Here is a 19,450-nt window from a genome sequence, read left to right as displayed (position 1 = left end):
TACTTTTTTCAAACTTTCCTGATTGCTATCAAAACAAACAAAACTTCCGGCTTGATTACATCAGCATTCGAAAGAGGGCGCACGCATCTTTTGACAATGTTGGCAGATGTCGGTCACTTTGATTTCTGCTGTACGTTTTACTTCCGTCCTACGATGTCTCGCACAGGTCTCAATTAATCTCGTTTACGGCCATTGCTTTGACATATGGACTGATATATTATGGAGCATATTTCAAACACTCATAACGTGCTATAGCAGTGACAAAATAGCTATCAAAAATGCATTCCTATATTTAATAAAATGAGGTAAATAGAATTTTGATAATAAAAAATTTGCCTTCAGTTCTCTTTTAATTTGGTGAATCCCTGAAGCTTTAGCTACAGCCGTGTCATTATCCTCCAAGATAGCAGCCTGAGTACTTGGTGTTGTCTGTCCTAATCTTAGTACATAGATTGAATACCATCACTGGGTTTGCACATTTATTCAAATTGATGACCAGACAAAGTGTACCAAGACCTCACTGTGTGATGGGCAAATTAATTTTATGGAGCTACTAGTTATGCAATATATGAGTGGCATGGACATGTTCCATGGTGAATCATAACTTACAATTTGCTTATTACTTCTTATTTGAAGCATATTAAATGTGATGGTCTATTGGTTATACAATGAAATTAGGTTTGACTTTAAAAACGTGCTAGGAAACCGTCTCTCTACACTGCAAAAAATGATATCTTGGCAAGTGAAAATATCTTGAAAATAGTTGAAACGATCTAGCATTTCCTATTACAAGAATACAAGACACCAATTCTGAGATTATTAAAGCTAGTTCTAGATTGCAACCAACTTATTCTAAGATGGTGTTGTAAAAATAAAGTAAAAAAAAAAATCAAGTAAAAAAATCTAGTAAAAATATCTGTCCATGCAGCAAGATAATTTCACTAATATTAAGTAATTTTCTCCTCAAATTCAGTTTTCACTTTTTTTGCAGTGTAAATATCGGCATCTGAGAGGACAGCTAACCCTTTCTAACACAAGCAGTTACATAGGATCATTAGCACCTTAAGCTTAGAAGTTGAAAATGTCAAACCACAAAGTCAAAAATCCTGGTGGAGATATTAACACAAGAGATAATGAGATAAGATGAGATAATACAAGATCATTTTAATACAATCTTGATGTGAAATGTTCCACCCAATTATCAATATGCCTGAATATATTTAGTAGACAATACTAGATACTAGAGCTATAGAAAATAAAAGATGATTAACACTTAGGTCACAGTGATTCAAATTGCATTTAAATTTAGCTACCAATAATTTCAGTAATAAAGTGAAGAACAAAGATCATGCTAACCTGGTTTGATGTGTCTAAAAGAAGGCCTTCTGGAGTGAAACTTCCATCTCAACCGTGGAGTCTGGGGAAAGCCCGAGTTTAAATAGGAGCTCACTCTTCCAGTGAAAAATAAAAGTGTATCACACTGAAAAAAAGGGGATAAAAATGAATCAAGGTTCTTGAAAAATATATTATTCCAAACAAGGTTTGAAAAAATATTTCCAAAGAATTTTTTTGGTAAAACAGAAATTCCTTTAATTTATGCCCATATTTACAGAATTATGGTTCCTTGAAGTGAGAGGCTCCGTGTTGGACTAGGTCTTTCCCCAAACCGAGGTGCCTTTTAGGGGAGAGTAGGTCGAGCAAACACTTCTCGGAGCCCTGGCTCTTACAAGGAATAGACAGATTTAGAAAAGGAGAGATAAAGAGAGAGAGAGAGGACAAGTGGAGGACAAAGGAGGGGTGGATGAAACCCGAGTTCAAGTGGTGACTTTTTGACCTTCTTTAGCGTTTAATCCACACAGTCTTTCTCATAGAGTGTGGATGTGAATGTACAGTATGTCTTTCTGTAAGTTTATGAATACACACTTTTGGAATATTCCAAAAGACCCATGCTTTGCTCAATGGCATAAGTTAACTTAATGTCCAATGTCTTGAGAGTTTGTTTTCTAGGTGGCAGTTTTGCAATGTTTCTAGGGTTGTTAGCACATCTTCACAAACCTGTTGTCTAGAATACTCAGTCTGAACCTCAACAATGTCAAAAATTTGAGATTTGTAAGCAGCATGGCTGCCATATACCAATCAGTTCTAGAAGGCGGAGCTTAAGTTGGTGAAACAGCTATCACTCGTGCAAAGCTGATGATGCGTTCATCAGTATGGGGTCAGGGTTACAGTTATAGTTGTGTGTGTGTATAATGGAAAGCCATACTTCACCCTCTATCTCTCCCTTCCATCACTCCCTTCTTCCCTACATTACCGATTAGCCATGCCCCATCTGGTCCAACGTCTCTACCCTGAATGCTGAGTCGAACCATATAATGAACCATATAGTTCGAAGTGTATCTCCAGCTTGCTAGAAATGGCTTTGCAAATGTTCTCACATTTCTAGTTTATCTTTGGGAGCTCTTGTAGACACTGACCTGTAAAATACTACCATTGCATGTGCCTCCTTACCCGTCAACTCCTCTTCAGGAGACGATCATGTGTTAGAACCTTCTGTCCCATTCATTAGTGGCGATAGGCCCAACAGATAAATCAGCTTTATTCCCAGAACTCTCTAAGCTGGTGGTCCATTTCTCCCTCTAATATGCTGGTTGTTGTGAAGGCACACTTCTGTGCAAACTTGGCTGCCTTAATCCATGCACATGAAGTGGTATAAAAGTCGAGTGGTATAAAACAGAACCTTTTCTCTTCATCTCGGATCACAGTCCTTCAGGGTTCTCATAACGATTAGCTGTTATCATCTCATAGGAGTCCATATTTTATTTGAATGAATGTTTTGCAGTGTTATACTTTACCTAGCATCCAGGTGCAGCTATGAAAGCGGATAAATGTACATGTCTCAGGAGAAGGTTTAGGTTTTGATTTGGCTTGGTAAGTCTATGTCTTCAGCTGATTCTAGAAAGCATATCCATTTTCAATTTATCCAATTAATAATTCCTTTATCTCCATTTAGTGGTTGATTCAGTATGCAGAGCCACCTGTCTATACTACCTTATTGGTTTGGCTCTTGTTAGTCCCATTAAATAGACTTGAAAATAGGAATCTTGATCAGGGGGTACCTGTAAGCTTGGGGTTGATCTGATTCTGGCAGTTAGACTGAACATTCAGGGTAGAGATGTTGGACCAGGTGGGACATGGCTAATCGGTAATGTAGGGAAGAAGAGAGTGATAGAAGAGAGAGATAGAGGGTGAAGTGTGGTTTTTGATGTGAACTCAGAAGTCGTATGAAACTCTGGAATTCCATATACGCTCTTTATCTCATTTCTTTCTCACTGGTCCTTGATCTGTGTGTGTGTGTGTGTGTGTGTGTGTGTGTGTGTGTGTGTGTGTGTGTGTGTGAGAGAGAGAGAGAGAGAGAGAGAGAGAGAGTCCCACTGTCTCAGGACTGATATGGTCCAGTTGGTCTAATAGGCTTAGACAGCTTGGGATGTGCTATACTAATCTTCAGCCTCCAAGCCTCTTACAAGCCATCAGCAGAAAGAAAGAGAGAAGGAAAGGCAAAAAAACCCAATGTCATTCTAACTCTGAATCCAGATATACTATATAAAAAGAGAGAGACAGAGAGAACTAAAGATATTTCTTAAGCATTTATTACAAATGCATTTGATAGTAATTATGATTATAAATCTGATAACTAAATTTGAAGACTAAAAATGGTCATACATTTGATAAAAAAAAGTTTCCCAGTGTAATCAGATTGTTTGTTTCAAGTTTAATAAATTTATATAAATTAGCAAAATGTCTATAAGTAGGTTTAAAGTTTCTATATATATTTTTTTTAATATTTGCAAACTGCGAAACAGATAAAATCACCTACAGTGGGGCAAAAAAGTATTTAGTCAGCCACCAATTGTGCAAGTTCTCCCACTTAAAAAGATGAGAGAGGCCTGTAATTTTCATCATAGGTACACTTCAACTATGAGAGACAGAATGGGGGGAAAGAATCCAGGAAATCACATTGTAGGATTTTTAATGAATTAATTGGTAAATTCCTCGGTAAAATAAGTATTTGGTCATCTACAAACAAGCAAGATTTCTGGCTCCCACAGACCTGTAACAACTTCTTTAAGAGGCTCCTCTGTCCTCCACTCGTTACCTGTATTAATGGCACCTGTTTGAACTCGTTATCAGTATAAAAGACACCTGTCCACAACCTCAAACAGTCACACTCCAAACTCTACTATGGCCAAGACCAAAGAGCTGTCAAAGGACACCAGAAACAAAATTGTAGACCTGCACCAGGCTGGGAAGACTGAATCTGCAATAGATAAGCAGCTTGGTGTGAAGAAATCAACTGTGGGAGCAATTATTAGAAAATGGAAGACATACAAGACCATTGATAATCTCCCTCGATCTGGGGCTCCATGTAAGATCTCACCCCGTGGGGTCAAAATGATCACAAGAACGGTGAGCAAAAATCCCAGAACCACACGGGGGGACCTAGTGAATGACCTGCAGAGAGCTGGGACCAAAGTAACAAAGGCTACCATCAGTAACACACTACGCCGCCAGGGACTCAAATCCTGCAGTGCCAGATGTGTCCCCCTGCTTAAGCCAGTACATGTCCAGGCCCGTCTGAAGTTTGCTAGAGAGCATTTGGATGATCTAGAAGAGGATTGGGAGAATGTCATATGGTCAGATAAAACCAAAATAGAACTTTTTGGTAAAAACTCAACTTGTCGTGTTTGGAGGAGAAAGAATGCTGAGTTGCATCCAAACAATACCATACCTACTGTGAAGCATGGGGGTGGAAACATCATGCTTTGGGGCTGTTTTTCTGTAAAGGGACCAGGACGACTGATCCGTGTAAAGGAAAGAATGAATGGGGCCATGTATCGTGAGATTTTGAGTGAAAACCTCCTTCCATCAGCAAGGGCATTGAAGATGAAACGTGGCTGGGTCTTTCAGCATGACAGTGATCCCAAACACACCGCCCGGGCAACGAAGGAGTGGCTTCGTAAGAAGCATTTCAAGGTCCTGGAGTGGCCTAGCCAGTCTCCAGATCTCAACCCGATAGAAAATCTTTGGAGGGAGTTGAAAGTCCGTGTTGCCCAGCGACAGCCCCGAAACATCACTGCTCTAGAGGAGATCTGCATGGAGGAATGGGCCAAAATACCAGCAACAGTGTGTGAAAACCTTGTGAAGACTTACAGAAAACATTTGACCTCTGTCATTGCCAACAAAGGGTATATAACAAAGTATTGAGATGAACTTTTGTTATTGACCAAATACTTATTTTCCACCATAATTTGCAAATAAATTCATTAAAAATCAGACAATGTGATTTTCTTGATTTTTTTTTCTCATTTTGTCTCTCATAGTTGAGGTATACCTATGATGAAAATTACAGGCCTCTCTCATCTTTTTAAGGCAAGGCAAGTTTATTTATATAGCATATTTCATACACAGTGGCAGTTCAATGAGCTTTACAGAAGTAAAAGCAGAACAGTAAACAATAGAAAATAAAATTACATAAAATAATTGGGGAAGAAAAATAATAAGAATTAAACAATAGTAGAAATAAAATAATAAAATGAAATAAAAGTTCAAAAAAGGAATCAGCCTCGAGATTAATTATTATTATGGGTTTAACTCATAAAGCGCGCTCTTCCCGTGGGAGAACTTGCACAATTGGTGACTGACTAAATACTTTTTACCCCACTGTATGTATGTGATGTTTTCACTTGGTAAAATAACAATTTTTGAAATGCATATTACAGAAGAGCATCCTTCAGCTTTTCTGATCAGAAGAAAAACTTCTTGCGTGATTGGTTACTTAAAAGATTTACTATTCAACTGCATTTGAATATGAAAAAGTCTGTGCAGTAATTTTATATTGTTGTAGACAGAGTCAAAGAAAAGGTATATACTGGAAAGAAGTGTATTTTGTGAAAGTTTAAAAAAAAAGGCATGATAAAATAAAACCACACTTTAATTTTAAAAATTTGCTTTAATGCAGAGGTTAATTGTTTTCCTTACATTCATCATTTTAAAGATTGATCTGAAAGATTTACCTTTGCACACAGAAATCATATTTGATCACAAATCAATGAAAGGTTAAAATAAATTTATATTTTGATTAAAAATAATTTTTTAATATAAAAAGACACACACTATGGGCTAAGCTGTATTCTAAATATTCCCAATCCTACTCTGGGACACTGACACCACACACACACACACTCCTGCAGCGTTCTAACACCAAATGCATCTGTGTGTAGATCAACTGAGAAATTTTATTTATTTGTCTAGTAGAAATTTAGATTTTACGTCCTACAGACATTTGACTAAGGAAGTTGCATCAGTCTCTCACGGTTATCCACGATAGTACAGCGTTCAATATCATCCAACCTGTGCCTATTTCTTATGAAATCAAGTAACATCAAGTTTGTGTAAATGCATCTAGGGCGAAGACAGCGGAAGCAGAATTCTGTGTGGCAAGTAGGGCATGTAATGTTGGGGCAGCCTTGTCCATTGTGTGTGAGCAAGGCACGGCACCCAGGACAGGCCCTGAAATAGGGACATCCCTTTGCTGAACTGTGGGGATCACTGATCCGTTTGTCAGATAGCAGAGCAGCCCGGAGAGCACAGTTTGATCGCGTGCAAATGTTTGGAGAAGTTTTACGTGGCCACTCTCTCTGACAATCCCAGCAGAAGCGGAAAACACGACGTTTTTGTTTGGAGCACAATTTGCACACCACGCACTGCCCTTCTGAATTCGGGACAACTTCCTCATGGCAACCTGGACACTGGAGGGAAGGGTATGAAGAAGATATAAGTCAAAGTAAGACAAAGGTTTTCTAATATCATTAGATATAAATGTATACATCTCCTGAGAAATGTAAGAACATCCCTTTAACATCTATCCATCCATTACCTAGACCACTAATCTGTCAGGGTTGTGGGGGAAGCTGGAGCCAATCCCAGCTGACTTCAGGTGAGAGGCGGAGTTCACCCCGGGCTAACACAGAGACAAACAACCATTCAAACTCGCATTCACACCTACGGGCAATTTCGAGTAGCCAGTTGACTGAATCTACATGTCTTTAGAATGTGGGATGAAACCTACGGAGGCATGGGGAGGACATGCAAACTCCATACAGAAAAGCTCCATTGGGCTACAAGGTTCAAACCCAGAACCCAATACGTTTACATTAGAGCTCATTTAGTCATTCATTCAGTATCTGTAACAACTTTATCTTGGTGAGAGTCACACTGGCTCATTCAATTATTCTTAGTTAAAATCATTTATAATACATCTATCACTGCTAATTACACAACTCCGTAGAGGGAAACTTAATTTAAGGCAAGTCACATCTAAAATATTTAACAGTTATTCCACGAAATTCAGTCGTACACGAGCTGATAGCCGACGAGGCGCGCAGCTCCAAATTGGCTATAAGCCATGTACGACGAGATTGAGTGGAATAACTGTTTTATTCTATCCACATTGGATTCACTGGATTTTGAGAAACAGAGCATTTTTATTTTTTGCAAATTCCATAAATAAAATCTTTATACAAAACGTCTGACAAAATCATTTCTGCTTAGAATGTAAACAAACCAGCGAAATGACAGTAACAATTTGTGAAAAATGCTATAATAATAATTCTTGAAAAATAAAAAAAAGATACATTCTTACCATCAAATACTCATTCTCATCTCATTATCTGTAGCCGCTTTATCCTGTTCTACAGGGTCGCAGGCAAGCTGGAGCCTATCCCAGCTGACTACGGGCGAAAGGCGGGGTACACCCTGGACGAGGCTAGTCACCTCGTGTTCTTCTTTCCCAGAAATATTTGTATTTCTTTTTCCACTCAGAAATTAGTTAACCTGCTCATGTATTTGTTATAAAGTAATATAAAATAATGTATTCTATCCACATTCACTGGATATGAGCAATTGTGCACTCTGACTGGCTACTCTACTACTAGGATATCAGCTCATATACCGTACTGTGAGTAGAGGAAAACAAAATGGCAGAACATATTGCTGAACCAACCGAGGATGAACTAAAAACTCTACTTGAAAACAACCCCCCCCCCCCCCAAAAAAAAAAAAAAGAAATGAAATTATTTGATGTTGGGGCGGCACGGTGGTGTAGTGGTTAGCGCTGTCGCCTCACAGCAAGAAGGTCCGGGTGCGAGCCCCGTGGCCGGCGAGGGCCTTTCTGTGTGGAGTTTGCATGTTCTCCCCGTGTCCGCGTGGGTTTCCTCCGGGTGCTCCGGTTTCCCCCACAGTCCAAAGACATGCAGGTTAGGTTAACTGGTGACTCTAAATTGACCGTAGGTGTGAATGTGAGTGCGAATGGTTGTCTGTGTCTATGTGTCAGCCCTGTGATGACCTGGCGACTTGTCCAGGGTGTACCCCGGCTTTCACCTGTAGTCAGCTGGGATAGGCTCCAGCTTGCCTGCGACCCTGTAGAACAGGATAAAGCAGCTAGAGATAATGAGATGAGATGAGATGCCTGTAACATTCAAGAATTACTCATTTACGAAATTGCTTAATGATCCAACCGAAGCAAAATAAATCAACCTTTGAGGAGATTTTGGACAATGCTTGGCCTACAAACTGTCAAGCTGATACTGTCTTAAAGACCACCTTGGTTCCAAAAATACTACTAATATAGGCCTACTGAATACTGCTTTGGAATATAGCCTTATTTACTTCCTTACTTGCGTCATAGCTAAGTACGCAATTCGGCATGGTGGACAAAAATAGGCCTTATTAGCTTAAGTCTCTCACTCAGTTTCCTACTAGGTTTAGAACCTGAAAATGCTGTGATGTCACACGCAGTGCACAAAGATCACCTTTGGCTTTGCCGTGGAATGGCTCATGACTTTGATCCTTCCTGGCAGCACCTATGACAGAGAAGCTGGTGACATGTAAAGGGGGAATAAAACAGAGGGCACAAGTTAATAGGAGCAAAGAAAGGAAGAACAGAGATAAAGAATCTAACTGGAAATTTACAGCCGACCCAAACTGGAATAACAAAAGCAGTTGCATTAATGATTTATTTACCGTACATTATTAAATTCAACATAAAGTACCTGGATTATTATTGTTCTTTAGTCTGGTCAGCTATTTGGTTAACCAGTTAATAGTAGCTGCAATTAAAAAAAGGCTTATTGATGTCCTGCAGTATGATTTTTTTTTAAAAAGGTATAAACGTAATGACCTCACCAAAACACTAGAAACTTCCATGAGTGAACACATGAGAAAATGAAAGCAATTTCTCATTGCTCTGTGGCATTAGAAACCAGTTTGAGAAATAAAATGCCACTATATTGCTTCTGATGTCATAAACATAGCGCCACAAAGCTAGCCCTAAGTACCTGTTGGTACCAGTCACGAATACCAATGGAAAAGATGTAATTCTAGTTCATATTATAATATTAAATCATTTTAATATTAGACAAAGCTAGCCCAAGTAAACACAAAATGCAGTTTTCAAATGATGATTTCAATTTCACTAGCCACACCCAGGCATGATTACTGCCAGACTTGTTCAATCTCAATATCACATAAATAGAACCAGGTTGGCAATGTGAAGTAGGCTAATAGGTCTTCAAAAGATGCCGTGAAGTAAAGAGTTGTAAAAATCTATCAGTCTGGGCATGGCACGGTGGTGTAGTGGTTAGCGCTGTCGCCTCACAGCAAGAAGGTCTGGGTTCAAGCCCCATGGAGTTTGCATGTTCTCCCTGTGTCCGCTTCAGCTGGAGTAACGCTAGCCGATTTTCTGCTGTCAATCGCCAAAGATCCATTTGCATTCCTAAAGAAATTCCATCCATTTCCCTCAGGAGACAGCCTCGCTCTTATCAGCTGTGATCTGACAGCTCACAAAATACTCAGGCTACATCCACACGACAACGGCAACGAGATGTTATTTAAAAATATATCGCGTCCAAATGGGCAACGATCAGTAAAATATCAGGTCCATATGGCAACGCAACGCTTGCTGAAAACGATGCAATACACATGCCACACCTCTAGGGGCGCTGTAAGACGGTCCCTTCGGAGACACCAGAACAATAGAAGAAGTAAGGACGCATGCGCGAGACTTCATATTAGCCACAAAGTCAGGAAAATCTGTTCGTAAAATTACATTATAATGACCAAATACAATGAAAAGTATTTTTCCAGTCTCACCTGTGAAAGGTAATCCCATGTGATCTCGTTTGGACGGCAAACCTGTTGGTATAGTTAAACGCAGCTAATCTTTATTCTCCGCTTTGACCTCTCCAATATGGCGGCGAGGATGACGTATGATTCTACGTGGAAGGCGGCGTCTTTAATGGTCCGGAATAAATTGAATACTACACGTTGATGGATTAATTTGTTGTTTCTCACCTGTGAAAGGTAATCCCATGTGATCTCGTTTGGACAGTAAACCTGTTGGTACAGTTAAAGGCAGCACATGAATCTTTATTCTCCGCTTTGACCTATCCAATATGGCGGCGAGGATGACGTATGATTCTACGTGGAAGGCGGCATCTTTAATGGTCCGGAATAAATTGAATGTTACACGTTGATGGATTAATTTGCTCCTCTACGCCCTTTTTGAGGAATGTATTGTAGGACTTAAACCAACATCTGAAGAGGTGAGATCGCTCCTTTTTTTCCCTATTTTTGCTGGCGGGATTGACTCTGCCCTAAGGGCAGAGTCTCTCTCTCTCTCTCTCTCTCTCTCTCTCTCTCTCTCTCTCACTTTGCACCATTACACAATAAATATTCACAGTGAAAATATTTTGTAAGCGCGTTTCATGAACCAAGTTATAGGATTTGTTGACAACTCGCATCGCATCGCAATGAGATCATTGGCACTACTGGTGTTAAGAATCAGACCATTTCATAAATGAATATTTTGCTGTAGAGCTGCAGTGTTTGTACAATTGCATGTTTTTGCTTTACTATTACTGTCACTATTCTGCTTCTTGCATTACTACTGTGAACTAACACTGAACATAATAATAATAATAATAATAATATCCAAGCTCGTGTTTCACTCTCACTAGTGCTCTGTAAGGCTTTTTCCTGGTGATATTCATTACACTTCTACCCGGCGTGAAGCACTCATAGTCATGTGGTTGTGACGTCATCGTAAACAAATCTGTTCTACTCATCCAGACGACTTCACAACGGCAACGTTGCCAGATCTTTCCACTCTGGAACCCGTTCTCAAAAAGATTGCGTTTTGGACGCCAGGCCTAAACGATAAGCAATTGTATTGGAGTCACCTGAATCCGTTGCTGTGTGGACAGGGCCTCAGAGAAGAGAGAGAGAAAGGGGGGGGGGGGGGTGTACGAGGAGAGAGGATGGGCCCAGACATAAAGTGCTTTTGTTCCTCAAGAAATGATAAGTTGCATTAATGTGAAAATATGGTTGAGAACATTCATTCATTTATTAAACGAGGGGCACAGAGGAAACTCAGAGATGGAGAGAGAAATCTAGAAATAGGGGGACAACAGGAAAAAAAAAATCAGGAAGCACACATTTTAACTGTGTGGTTAAAGCTGTGCACTAGTGGCCATAAGGGCTAATCCAGAAAGAGAGAGACCCTTGACCTTTAATGAAGAGGAAATAATAACAACAACAATAACAACTAGATAGATACTGAGACTAAAGTCACAGTGATTTGCTCTAGCTCTTACAAACCGGCAGTGTTGTGCATGAACACGTTCAAAAGAACGCGTTCACTGAACACGCTCGTTTTTCCATGAACTTTGAACTGAACGCAACAACTTTGTAATGAAAGAACTTGAACGGGCGGCACGGTGGTGTAGTGGTTAGCGCTGTCGCCTCACAGCAAGAAGGTCCTGGGTTCGAGCCCCGGGGCTGGCGAGGGCCTTTCTGTGTGGAGTTTGCATGTTCTCCCCGTGTCCACGTGGGTTTCCTCCGGGTGCTCCGGTTTCCCCCACAGTCCAAAGACATGCAGGTTAGGTTAACTGGTGACTCTAAATTGACCGTAGGTGTGAATGTGGGTGTGAATGGTTGTCTGTGTCTATGTGTCAGCCCTGTGATGACCTGGCGACTTGTCCAGGGTGTACCCCGCCTTTCGCCCGTAGTCAGCTGGGATAGGCTCCAGCTTGCCTGCGACCCTGTAGAAGGATAAAGCGGCTAGAGATAATGAGATGAGATGAGAATATAATATCTATAATATGTGAGTAGTTTTGAGCTAGAATGTAGCATATGATTTTAGTCTTTATTTTCATATCCCACCTAAAAGTAAAATGAACTGAACTTTGAACTAGTTCAGAATTAAAACTGTGAACTATGAACGTGAACAGTTCACTTTTAACATGTTTGAACTGAACTTGAACTAGTTCAAAAAAAGTGTGAACTTGCACAACACTGCAAACCGGGACGTCTGGTCACCGTATCCTATAGATCCGGAATGGTAAGAGACAGAGAATGATGCTTAGTGAGGAAAAAAGTCCGTTTTCATGGATCATTCCAGTTCGGTGATCCAGATCAGCACCAAAAGTCATAGCAACTTAATTCAGCCCAGAGGAATTCTGCATGTGAAATTTGGTGATGATTGGTTGGAAACGGAAGGAGAAATAGCATCCTAAAAAACATTAGGAGAATAATAATAATAATAATAGTAAGAGAATAATAAAGTAGAAAGCTCCTGAGTTAGAGTAACAATTTGCGCCAGTGCTGTGAGTGCAAATTAATAACAACAACAACATATTAAAGTACTATTTAGTAAAATGTAAGAAAAACTAAACTAACTACTTTTTTAGAATAAGATTCCATATGAGGGGCGGCACGGTGGTGTAGTGGTTAGCACTGTCGCCTCACAGCAAGAAGGTCCGGGTTCGAGCCCCGTGGCCGGCGAGGGCCTTTCTGTGCCGAGTTTGCATGTTCTCCCCGTGTCCGCGTGGGTTTCCTCCGGGTGCTCCGGTTTCCCCCACAGTCCAAAGACATGCAGGTTAGGTTAGCTGGTGACTCTAAATTGACTGTAGGTGTGAATGTGAGTGTGAATGGTTGTCTGTGTCTATGTGTCAGCCCTGTGATGACCTGGCGACTTGTCCAGGGTGTACCCCACCTTTCGCCCGTAGTCAGCTGGGATAGGCTCCAGCTTGCCTGCAACCCTGTAGAACAGGATAAAGTGGCTAGAGATAATGAGATGAGATGACGTTCTATCAGTCTGGAAAGGGTTACAGAGCTTTCCAGCTGCCCAAGGGCGGCCCAACCAGTTATAAGATTTAAGGGGGAAATTACTTTTTCACATGGGTGATACAGGTTTTGATTAACCCTTTACTTTTAATAAATGGAGTGATCATTTAAAAGCTGCATTTTGTGTTCACTTACATCATCTTTATCTTATATTAGACTTAGTTGGATAGCCTAAAACATTTAAATGTGACACATCAGTAGGGGTAAATACTTTTTCACAGCACTGTAGGCTGCTCTATATAAACATACCACCCAAGGTACAACAGTGGTTCTTAAGTTAGATATAATTGTAGATTACGTTCACTTTACCATGTAACTAAAGTTAGAAAAGGCAAAACAAGCTAACCATTAGTTGGTACCATACCATTAAGGATGTTTTTTTATTTACTCTGAGCCTATAGCTGAAGGAATCTCTCTTGCCAAGAAACAAAAAGTCTTAAAAGTTAAGGGCCTTACCTGATGCTTGGTAACAAACTCTGTCTGTCTCACACACTTCTGGCAAAACGTTGTCGAACAAAACAAGCAGGGGAATTCCTGCAGAATTCATACTTTTGCTTTCACTTTTTACAGTATGGAGTATGTTAACCCCACTGACTAATGCTAGTAAAACATTAGCTGATGTTTGATGCTTCCCCTTTTCTTATCCTGTAGTTCAAAGTCCTCTTTAATTATTCATAACCTTATTTGGACCCCGTCCATTTTGTGTATTGCTTTTTTTTTGTTTGTTTGTTTGTTTGTTTGTTTGTTTTTAAATCACATTTTATTAAAGAGTAAACTATGCCTGACTTTGTTCAACATGCTCAGGGTCATATTTTGTAATTACTTTCTCTTTTGTTTGTTTTGAACTTTATCATCTGCATTTTCCTAAAGGTAAACAAAAGAAAACTACAGAGGAAACTCTCTTTTTTTTTGCAATAAAAGCTTGAATTTCACTTGAATGAATGTCTTTACAATGCATCCTTAACTAATTTTACTCTTGCTTTATTTACCTTTCAATGCTTCATATTAGTGTTTCAGATTTGTTTTGAAGTCTTTTTAATCCTGATATATAATATATATTTTTTACCATAATAAACTATAGTGGTGTATTTTATGCATTTATTTTCTTTACGAATTGTGTAACACCTTAAGCTGCAAGAGTTTTGTGAAATATGTAACATGAAACTTAACTAGTATAGTATATAGGCTTCTGCATATATACACACACAACATTCTTTTATATATATATATATATATATATATATATATATATACACACACACACACAGTTAGGTCCATAAATATTTGGACAGAGGCAACATTTTTCTAATTTTGGTTCTGTACATTACCACAATGAATTTTGAACAAAACAATTCAGATGCAGTTGAAGTTCAGACTTTCAGCTTTAATTCAGTGGGTTGAACAAAATGATTGCATAAAAATGTGAGGAACTAAAGCATTTTTTAATTAACACAATCCCTTCATTTCAGGGGCTCAAAAGTAATTGGACAAATTAAATAATTGTAAATAAAATGTTCATTTCTAATACTTGGTTGAAAACCCTTTGTTGGCAATGACTGCCTGAAGTCTTGAACTCATGGACATCACCAGACACTGTTTCTCCTCCTTTTTAATGCTCTGCCAGGCCTTTACTGCAGCGGTTTTCAGTTGCTGTTTGTTTGTGGGCCTTTCTGTCTGAAGTTTAGTCTTTAACAAGTGAAATGCATGCTCAATTGGGTTGAGATCAGGTGACTGACTTGGCCATTCAAGAATATTCCATTTCTTTGCTTTAATAAACTCCTGGGTTGCTTTGGCTTTATGTTTTGGGTCATTGTCCATCTGTATTATGAAATGCCAATCAATCAGTTTGGCTGGATTTGAGCACACAGCACGTCTCTGAATACCTCAGAATTAATCCGGCTGCTTCTGTCCTGTGTCACATCATCAATAAACACTAGTGACCCAGTGCCACTGGCAGCCATGCATGCCCAAGCCATCACACTGCCTCCGCCGTGTTTTACAGATGATGTGGTATGCTTTGGATCATGAGCTGTACCACGCCTTCGCCATACTTTTTTCTTTCCATCATTCTGGTAGAGGTTGATCTTGGTTTCATCTGTCCAAAGAATGTTCTTCCAGAACTGTGCTGGCTTTTCTAGATGTTTTTTAGCAAAGTCCAATCTATCCTTTTTATTCTTGAGGCTTATGAGTGGCTTGCACCGTGCAGTGAACCCTCTGTATTTACTTTCATGCAGTCTTCTCTTTATGGTAGATTTGGATATTGATACGCCTACCTCCTGGAGAGTGTTGTTCACTTGGTTGGCTGTTGTGAAGGGGTTTCTCTTCACCATGGAAATTATTCTGCAATCATCCACCACTGTTGTCCTCTGTGAGTGTCCAGGTCTTTTTTGCATTGATGAGTTCACCAGTGCTTTCTTTCTTTCTTTCTTTCTTTCTTTCTTTCTCAGGATGTACCAAACTATAGATTTTGCCACTCCTAATATTGTAGCAATTTCTCGGATGGGTTTTTTCTGTTTTCGCAGCTTAAGGATGGCTTGTTTCACCTGCATGGAGAGCTCCTTTGACCGCATGTTTTCTTCACAGCAAAATCTTGCAAATGCAAGCACCACACCTCAAATCAACTCCAGGCCTTTTATCTGCTTAATTGAGAATGACATAACGAAGGAATTGCCCACACCTGCCCATGAAATAGCCTTTGAGTCAATTGTCCAATTACTTTTGGTCCCTTTAAAAACAGGGTGGCACATGTTAAGGAGCTGAAACTCCTAAACCCTTCATCCAATTTTAATGTGTATACCCTCAAATGAAAGCTGAAAGTCTGGACTTTATGTCCATGTCCATTATATAATTATAACTTGAATATGTTTCAGTAAACAGGTAAAAAAAAAAAAACAAAATTTGTGTCAGTGTCCAAATATATATGGACCTAACTGTGTGTGTGTGTGCAGTATATCATATTGAGTCTAAATTATGATGTACACTGGCGCCCTCTTCTGGCTATAATAATCTACTGCAACAGTTAGATTAAAGGGATAGTTCGGGATTTTTGACATGAATCTGTATGGCATCCCCATCAATAGTGTCGTGCAAACACACTGACTTACCCCTGACAGCATCCTGTGAGTCCAGTTCTTGTCCAGTTTTGGTCCAGACGAAAGTAGTCCGGCAAGTTTGTTGGGGTCACGAAAGTAAAACGTTTTTCGTCTCAAAACAGTATGTGTTCAAAAGAGTGATAAATTTGCATCACAAAACCGTTGCCAAATAAAAAGTCAGACCTCGAAATCGCTTGGCACTATTTTCTCTCCCTTCTTATCACTGCGCGCTGCCGCCAGGTGACAGCCACGGCTGTTTCATTCATTGTTTACTGCTAGCAAAGTTAGCGACAACATGTCTGACTACGACAGCGACGTTGAAAACATTGACTTCATCTCACAGCCAAAGGGATATCTTTATGAACCCGAATATACAGATGAAGAAATTCGCCAGATGGAGTTAGAACGGGCAGAGAGAGAAAGGGTGGACAGAGAAGTGGAAGAAGGTGAAGCTGGAGCCGCAGCTGGAGCCGCGAGACACTGGGTGACCGACAAATGGTGGTGTACTTGTTCCAAATGTGAAGTAATGCAGACAGAGGTGGAGTGCTACTGCTGCCACGAATGGGATCTCATCATGCCACAGATGCAAGACCTTTCAATTGACGAGGAGGCCAGCATGCCAGCTGCTGTCTGCATCACAAACCACACTGACTTCCCTGCACTCCTGAATGTTGGTGTCTTGCAGACGTTTTTCCACATTCCTAAAATTAACTGGAAGAAGCGTCCCAGGCCAGCTGGACCCGATGGTCAGTTGTCTTCAGAGTAAGTGTTGACTCCTTTTTTACATGTTGTAGCCTACAGGTGTTTTGTTAGTTGAATGTTTATAACCTTATAAACTGTACACGTGATCAAGCAATGACTTATTCTGGCATACTGTATGCTTTAGTTAGTATAGTCCAGGTCATACACGACTACAACAAATGGGTGTACACATCAGACATTGAAGGAATATGAGTAATAATGATGATCTTTTACATAACATTTTTAATGGTGATGCATGTGTTATTATTGTGTATTCCCAAGTTATTTTTGTTCTTAGAACTTCATATTTGTATCAGAGCTTTATAAGACCTGAGCCTCAACATGTCTGTATCTTACTGTGCTCAGGAATAAATGTCTTGGCCTAAATGGCAGCCCCCAGCAATAGAGATCTTGCAGTCACGTGACCGGAAAGTACACAACCGCCATCTTGTCGGTAAAAAACACAGCTGAATACTGCTGCACTCATGTACAGAATGGATCAATTTCAACCGACGGACTACACGGCTCATTTTTCTAATGAACAGATAACTAGATATATGTCTAAAATAAACGATCTACAGATTAGTGACCCTTATGGCTTACCAGACAGAGTTTTCACGACCGGATTTTGAACTGCCAGCGGAATACCCAGACGTGTATAATTACCTCATTAACTTTCCCTCGTTGTTCAGTGGTGAAGCACTGCATGCTTATAAATCTCTGGACAGTTATCTTTACAGAAATTCAGGATTTGTCAGCGACTCAGATGTGGCATCTTGTAAACAAGAATCCTCATTGGATGGGTAAGTCACTTAAGTATTGAGTATAGCACTGACCAGCCGATTATAGAATAGAATAAGGTAATTCCAGCTGTAATTCCAAATTGTCCGTCTTGTTTACATGGATCTGGCGTTGGAGAGATAGAGGCTTAGCAGTGGAGGTTTGAGTGGCTGTTTTCTGAGCTTAGTCAACAGGCCGGCTCTGCAGCCTCGCTTTTGCTTCCGCTCCCGACGCCGCCTCCTTCGCTTTGCTTCCGATAACAATCCACGGAGACCCCGCTGGTCTCGCTATCTCGTCTGAAATGTTGTGCATGCGATGGAAATCGCTACAAACCGTCATTTTCTGCTGGAAACCAATGTCCAGTAAGTCCATACGGTTGTAGTGGATATTGAAGTCCGGTACAGATGAAGAACACGCAAAAATACACACAAAAAACATAAAAAACGTTCACAGGTAGGGAGAGCTTGTAGCCGCAGCCGTTGTAGTAGAATTGTATATAGTAGGGTTTTCCAGAAGAAAAGGTAGAAGTAAAAGCAGAAGTAGAACCAGAAGTAGAAGTAGAAAGCGGAATATGGCGTTTGACCGACAAGATGGCGTCTGTCACAATCTGGATCGGCTGTGACGTCACATGCAAGTGCTCCCTCACAGGATCAAGCTATCAGACTCCCCGTCTCCTCCTGCCCCCAGCATTTAGCACCTTCTTTTGTCTGCACAATAAAGCCTTCTGTCCCAAACAATTACCTAATGCAAATTATTTTAGGGTGGGCCCAAAGGTTACGCCCCTATGTCCCAGCAGTGTACTTATAATATATATATGTATATAAAATGCCACCAGCAACCAAATTCTGCCATAGCCAGATATGTTGATGCATACATTCCTGGCAAAAAGTTGCTTATTTATGTTATGTTGTTTTCTATTTCAGACAGTACAGGCTGATTGCCTATCGCATTGTATTAGAATGGGCCCTGAAAGGAGAGAAGCTTGGTCCTGGCAACAGGAGAGTTCTTCCTTCCTGTGTGGTGGAGCTAATAAGAAGAACATATCCATCACCAAATGGACAATATGCAGGGTTCAAGCAAATCCGTTACAGTCCATGAAACAGGAAGTATAAGGATGAGGAAAAAACAGTTTAAATTGGGAAGCTGCGCACATTTGCGCAGTCCTGCTGCTCAGGCTGCACAAATGTGCGCAGCTTCCCGATTTAAACTGTTTTTTTCCTCATCCTTATACTTCCTGTTTCATGGACTGTAACGGATTTGCTTATTTAGTAATTTTAATACAGAATTTACTTTGAAATTATAATCAGACACTCCAACGCCCCCCCCCAAAAAAAATTTCAGATCTGCGCGATTCAGCCGTGAAAAAGGCGCATCCCTGATATTTAGTTAGGATAATATACATGATGTATGTGTGGAGTGATAGATATAAGATGTCATCCGGCATGTTTTGAAAGTTTATGAACCCTTTAGAGTTTTTGATATTTCTGCATAAATATGACCTAAACTTCTGGTAGCTACTGTATCTAACATGATCTAACAGGAGCTTAGACATGATGTTTTTTGGAGTGGGACCAATAGTGTGACGTGACCAGGACCAT

General features: G+C 40.1%; 1 protein-coding gene across 1 annotated transcript; it reads right to left on the bottom strand.

Annotated features, from left to right (window-relative positions):
* Positions 1-5,455: 5,455 nt before the first annotated feature.
* si:ch211-284e13.9 (uncharacterized protein LOC566600 homolog) lies at positions 5,456-13,834 on the bottom strand. Its single transcript, XM_060912167.1, has 3 exons — positions 13,696-13,834; positions 8,868-8,932; positions 5,456-6,806 (listed from the first exon to the last, which is right to left on the bottom strand). The coding sequence occupies exons 2-3, from the start codon at positions 8,892-8,894 to the stop codon at positions 6,345-6,347; spliced, it is 489 nt and encodes a 162-aa protein (XP_060768150.1). The 5' UTR covers positions 8,895-8,932; positions 13,696-13,834; the 3' UTR covers positions 5,456-6,344.
* Between the last annotated feature and the right edge of the window lie 5,616 nt (positions 13,835-19,450).

Source organism: Neoarius graeffei, chromosome 28, assembly GCF_027579695.1.
Source record: "Neoarius graeffei isolate fNeoGra1 chromosome 28, fNeoGra1.pri, whole genome shotgun sequence".
NCBI classification, from domain to species: Eukaryota; Metazoa; Chordata; class Actinopteri; order Siluriformes; family Ariidae; genus Neoarius; species Neoarius graeffei.
This window is presented reverse-complemented; position numbering and strand designations above follow the sequence as displayed.

Coding starts and splice junctions, on each gene's coding strand:
- si:ch211-284e13.9 (XM_060912167.1), bottom strand. CDS start 8,894: ATGAGCCATTCCACGGCAAAGCCAAAG. Junction 6,807..8,867: donor ATTCCACGGCAAAGCCAAAG/GTGATCTTTGTG, acceptor CCTTCCCTCCAG/TGTCCAGGTTGCCATGAGGA.